This window comes from Lepidochelys kempii, chromosome 8, assembly GCF_965140265.1.
Source record: "Lepidochelys kempii isolate rLepKem1 chromosome 8, rLepKem1.hap2, whole genome shotgun sequence".
In the NCBI taxonomy this organism is placed as follows: Eukaryota; Metazoa; Chordata; order Testudines; family Cheloniidae; genus Lepidochelys; species Lepidochelys kempii.
Genome location: NC_133263.1, coordinates 25,852,578 through 25,858,547, shown reverse-complemented (window position 1 = coordinate 25,858,547; position 5,970 = coordinate 25,852,578). Strand labels below are relative to the sequence as shown.

The window sequence follows — 5,970 nt, the reverse complement described above, 5'->3', positions numbered from 1 at the left end:
GTTTATCTTGGAGAAAGGAAGTTGGATATGACGATGTCTTACCAAAACAAAAGTTAAAGTCTCTAAGGACCAGATTTTCAAGTGCTCAATTAGGAACAGTTGGGGTCAGAATTTCAGAAGACTCTTAAGCAAGGCTCAGTATGCTGAGCTCTTTGGAAACACTGCCACTTATTTTCTTGCCTAAATGGGAGTTGAGCTATTTTTAAAATCTGGCCAGAACTGGATACCACCACACACCCGGCACTTGACAGTTACATTTTTTCCATGGAGGTGGAGATGGGGGCTACTTATAGCCAAGAGTGGTTTAGAGGTTCCTTTTCAGGAAAGTGAGGAACTGGTCACTGAAGGGTTAATGTCTAGCTATTCCACCTGGAAGCAGGCGGGGCACACCCTGACTGTCTCCTAGGAGCAATGCACACATTGCTCTATCCAAGGACAAGGGCTAGATATGAACCCTGAGAACTTGATTGTTTGGACAGCTACTGTGGGAGGTTTCTTTAGCCTGGGCTCAAGGCCTGAGAACCAGGATTGTAGTAGATAGAGGATGGTAACTAAGCATATGAATCAACGTCATACATTCCTTTGTGTAGCAGTGTGTAATGCTTAGGGGGAGAAATATAATAAAAGGAGAAGGTGGAAGGCAGGGGGGGCAGAACAGCCCATCTCCGCTGACCAGCCTGCTTGCTTGCAAAAAGCTGTGTTCTGTCTCATCACTGAACCGCAACAACTGGCGCCCAACGTGGGGCCCTCAGCACTCACCTCGCCCGGCAAGGGTTTCAGACGCGTCACTCATCCACTTCGTGGATCCCGGTGAGTATTTTTCATTGTGGTAAGTATGGGAAGCTCCCTCTCTGCTTTGCAAGTGCAACACCGTAATGAGCTGCAGTATTTGCTGCGTAAGGCTCAGCATGACTGCCCGGCTCGAGAACTCACTCTCCTGCTACAGGAGGTGCGTGCCAAGTGCCCGTGGTATCCTGAAGCTGGAAGCCTTAAGTTAGCGGACTGGGAGCGATTGGGCCAGACATTGCACAAAGAGCCTCGGGCACCCGTGCAGGCTTTACATGCCTGGCACCTCTGCCGCGACGTGGTACAGCGTGTCGCCTCAGACAGACCCTCCCTCGCGAGGCTGGTGCTCTCGCCGCCCCCGTCCGCCCCTGCAGTCATCCCCCCTCCTGGTGATGCGACACAGCGTGTCGCCTTGGAAAGGCCCTCTTCAGCACCAACAGAGGAGCTGCCGATCCTGCCACCCCCGTCCGCTCCTGCAGCCATCCCTCCCCCTGCTTCGCCCCCAGTGCCTCTATTACCACCGCCTCCCTGGCCTTCCCCACCGGAGCCGGTGTGTGATTACCCTCCCCCCATGGGGCCCCCCGGAGAGTCATCTGCATCTGCTCAGAAGCTTTCGCTGGTGCAACAAATGGTTCACGCAGCGAAAGCTCGATCAGATCTTACAGCAGAGGAGCTGGCTGATCTGGTCTCCGTTTGCCCGGTGACCTGGCAGAATGATGACCAGGGCAACCCCGTGGGCACCTGGACCACTCTGCCATACTCGGTGGTTAGAGAGGTAAAGAAAGCAATTCGTGAATTTGGCCTGACTAGCACCTTTGTGCGTGGTCTCATTGAAGGGATGGGTGCTGGGTACTCCCTAATCCCTGAGGATTGGAAAACGCTGCTGCGCATGATGTTGTCACCCAGTCAGTATGTTATTTGGCTTAGTGAGTATCGGCAGATGGCAGAACGCCAAGCCCAGGTATATAGAGAGCAAGGTATCATTTATGAGCATTTGGCAGGGGAGGGCCAGTTTGCTACTATTGGGATGCAGTCTCAACTCCCTCCGGCCGTCTTCCCCATTATCTCCACCTGTGCCCAGCATGCTTTCAAGAAGGTCCCGGATTCAGGCAAGCCTACCAAAAGCTTTGTCAGTATCCGTCAGGGTGCCTTAGAGTCCTTTTTGGATTTTACCAACAGATTGCAGGAGGCTATCCTCCGACAGGTGGATAACACTGAGGCAGCTCACGAGCTCCTGTTAAAATTGGCAGTTGAAAATGCAAATGAGGATTGCCGCCGTGCTCTCCAGGCAGCACAAGTCTCTGGTATTTTAGAGCTCTCAGACATGCTGCGGGCGTGCCAGAACATTGGCACACAAGCCCACAAGGCTGGAGTTCTGGCTGCCGCCCTCAGAAAAACTGGGAAGGAGGGGAAGCGCTGTTACCGCTGTGGTAAGGAGGGTCATTTTCAGCGGGAGTGCCGCTCATCTAAGGCACCAGCCCGACCCTCAAAGAAGTGCCCCAAGTGTGGGAAAGGTTATCACTGGGCTAATCAGTGTCGTAGCGGGTCGGGAAACCGCGCGACGGGTCCCCCCCGAACCCAGGGCCAAACGGGGGTGTTTCCTACTCAGGCAATCGCTCCTCTGCCTTGGAATCCGTAGACTCTATGAGGGCAGCGACTGCTGGAAGTGCAGGGCTTGATTTGATCATGCAGGAGGACACTGACTTTCAGCTGCCAGGGGAGGTCTGTGCCATACCTACACAGGTGACGGGACCTCTCCCTGCCGGCTTTGTAGGTCTTGTTCTCCCTCGCTCACATGCTGGGAAACAGGGCTTTTTTGTCATTCCAGGGGTCATTGATGCTGATTACACTGGCATTATTAAGGTTCAGGTGTGGACTCATCTTCCACAGTCGCTCCCGCGTGGACGGTCAATTGCACAATTGATTTTAGTCCCCTATCAGGTGCCAGCTGCCGAGGATCGAACTCGGGGTGGAGGAGGCTTTGGATCGACGTTGTCTCACTCGCTGTCTCACAGCGCGTCTTCTCCACTTGTTGCTCTGACAATGTCAGTCCGCCCCTCAAAACCTTGCTAGATAAACAATTAAAACAAGGGGAGCTGCATCTCCGAACCTTAGGAGACATTCAACAACAGATGTATATTCTTTTGTTTACTTTAAATAATTTAACACTGAATGCAGATCAGCAGACCCCTGCGGATCGGCATTTTCACAAATCTGAGGTACTGGAAAGACCGCGTGTCTTTTACCGTCAGCTGCCCGATCCACAGTGGCTGGGCCCAGCACCTCTAATCACTTGGGGTCGGGGATATGCTGCTGTGTCTCTCCCTGCAGGACCGTTGTGGGTTCCAGCCCGGTGCGTGCGACCAGCACTTAAACAACATGGCATGGCACCAGGGGCTGTCGAATCCCATACCAGAGTTTCAGCTGACCTTGGAGGAGACCGCGTTGCCCCCCGAGTCGACAACGGCGGGACGGAAACGGAGGAGGCGTAACGTCCCAAGCCAGCCCGTGACAGGGGGAGCAGTAAAAGCATTGGTCGCCACGGCTCAACGAAAACTGGCAGCAGATCAGCAGCCAGAAACTCCTAAGACTTTGTTTGTGGCGATTCTCGCCCAAATCACTGCTAATTCTGTGATGATTGTGTGCCTTTTGTGCCTGCTATTTTCTGTAGGGGTTGGCTCGGAAGCGCCTCCCCCGTTACAAGCCCGAAGGAGAATAAGATACTGCTCTTTGCTTATGCTAATCTTTTCTCCCAGTATTTTAGCATGGCTAATTGGGGCCCGGCCAACTATACTCTGCCTCGCACGGCTATATTCCTTCACACACCGTACCCGGCCGGGGCTCACAATGTCACCTGTGCGCGTGTAGTTAACTGCACTAGTACAAAGGTGCCATTGGGCTGTCAAAAAATTTCTTAATCCCTTTTAAATTGTTCCCATGCTGTTAATGTTTCATATAATTATGGCCATATCATCCTACCATCAGGATGGGTTTTTACTTGTGGTTCATGCACCTTTAATTATATTCCTGCAAATTTAAGTGATGGCACCCTTTGCTGTCTTAGTAGAATGATACTTATATTGCCTTTTGCTGGTTACAATTGTAGTAAAAGAAGTGTATCCCTTTTAGATGATTATATTGCAGATGTTAAGCTTTTGGTTATTTTGTGTTTGTAATTATTGGGCTTATTTTTTGTTGTTGCTGTGTACAATGTATTCCTTCCTTGTTAAGACTTTGTAAAATTTTTGCCCTGGAAAGCTCCCCAGGTTATGTCCTTGTCTGTCTGGGAGTTAAATAGCATGATAAAACAAATTGGCGGCTACCATGAGATGGCCAATTATCAATAAACAAAAAAGGGGAGATGAAGGGTTAATGTCTAGCTATTCCACCTGGAAGCAGGCGGGGCACACCCTGACTGTCTCCTAGGAGCAATGCACACATTGCTCTATCCAAGGACAAGGGCTAGATATGAACCCTGAGAACTTGATTGTTTGGACAGCTACTGTGGGAGGTTTCTTTAGCCTGGGCTCAAGGCCTGAGAACCAGGATTGTAGTAGATAGAGGATGGTAACTAAGCATATGAATCAACGTCATACATTCCTTTGTGTAGCAGTGTGTAATGCTTAGGGGGAGAAATATAATAAAAGGAGAAGGTGGAAGGCAGGGGGGGCAGAACAGCCCATCTCCGCTGACCAGCCTGCTTGCTTGCAAAAAGCTGTGTTCTGTCTCATCACTGAACCGCAACAGGTCACATTCCACATAGACTCATGCTGCCAGGCTGCAAGTCATTTACTATAACCCAACAACAGCCTGCCTTCTTTTTGCCCAGGACTTGAGAAGTCTGCGCTCACACCCCGATTATCTCACCAGCGTGCCTGAGGCATTACAAAAATTGGATTGCTTCTCTGTTGCTAATATGGTCCCACTTTCTCCTTCTAGCTGCTGCCACTAATCCTCAGCTCCTTTACAAATTCAATAGTATCTACTTCAGAGTTTTGTAAGTCTTCAGAGTTGGAATGGAAGAGCTGTTGTAAAATAAATGTGCTGATTGTTGCCCTGATTTGGTAGAGAAGAGGGGGAATATGCCATGTCTTTTTCTCAGCAAGCTTAAAATCAGGATCCAATTGTATAATAGCTTCTACATAGGAACTGCCATATCAGAGCAGACCAGAGATCCCTCCCCAGTGCAATATCCACTCTCTGAAAGTGACCAATACCAGCTGCTCCGAGGAAGGTACAAGGTGCCCTGCAGTGGGCAGTTATGGGATCACATGCTCCCAGGGAAAGTTTCTTCCTAACCCCTAACACTTAGAGGTGCCTTGAAGCATGAGGATTTATATCCCTTCTAAAACTCCTGTTCAGTCTCTCTTTAAATATTTATTACAACAACTGGACATTCTTGTCCAACTCTTTTGGAATTCTGCTAAGCTTTTGGCCTTGATAAAATTGTGCCACCATGCATTCATTCAGCCATGTATTCTGTTTTCCCTTTAGTCAAACTAATATTGCGAGTATATCCTCTTCTCTGTGAAATATGTGCTTTATATGTCAGGCTAAAAGCCATCTGTATGTACTACTGGACAGTTACAGAGGCTTTTGATTTCAAACAGGATTTCCCTTCTGTGGCTTTGCATGTTTTGTTTCGTTTTTTTCCTGGCAGTGTTTATCCTAATGAAGACACATCACTGGCATTTTCCTCCTTAAGGCTGGGAAAGAGCATGGAAGCTTACATCCATATTCCAGATGGTGGAGTTCAAAGGAACATCTGCCTTCTCTGTCTACTGCATTCCGGCATTCTGATGTAGAGGCTTCTGCCATCTCTTTTAGAAGTCCATTCAGCAAGTACAGTAATGTAAATTCTTTCTTTTGTTCCCCATTCGTCGTCGTCCTCTCCGTGGATTTTTATTGACTGCAGCACAAAGCAACCATGCTCATCTAAGGTTTCAGTGTATTTTTTAAAATTGCAGTAGCTGCCTAACAGGAAGTCTATTATCAGCATGTGTCAGCAGCTGGTGAAGCTATGATATGAGAATCTACAGTGTTTGCTCCAGCCTGCGGCACGAACCTCAGCTAGATAAGGCTGACTGTCACTGAAATGACCAATCTGTGGGACAGTTGCAATTGTCACCAGGGAGGAAAAGGAAGGATTGCTGCCCCAAGAGCGGCAGGCCAGCACAAATGAAA

At 49.2% G+C, this 5,970-nt stretch overlaps 1 protein-coding gene across 4 annotated transcripts; it reads left to right on the top strand.

Moving 5' to 3' along the window:
• The first annotated feature begins 347 nt into the window (after positions 1-347).
• Positions 348-4,500, top strand: LOC140915733 (uncharacterized). Of its 4 annotated transcripts, none has more exons than XR_012160266.1 (2): positions 348-810; positions 2,728-4,500. XR_012160266.1 is itself a non-coding variant. In XM_073355922.1 (2 exons), the coding sequence occupies exons 1-2, from the start codon at positions 836-838 to the stop codon at positions 3,652-3,654; spliced, it is 1,263 nt and encodes a 420-aa protein (XP_073212023.1). In that variant the 5' UTR covers positions 348-835; the 3' UTR covers positions 3,655-4,500. The 4 variants fall into 4 exon arrangements, 2 of the variants coding, with proteins under 2 accessions (XP_073212023.1, XP_073212024.1); XR_012160265.1 differs by having other exon boundaries at positions 2,717-4,500; XM_073355922.1 differs by having other exon boundaries at positions 348-1,561; positions 3,118-4,500.
• Positions 4,501-5,970: the final 1,470 nt, after the last annotated feature.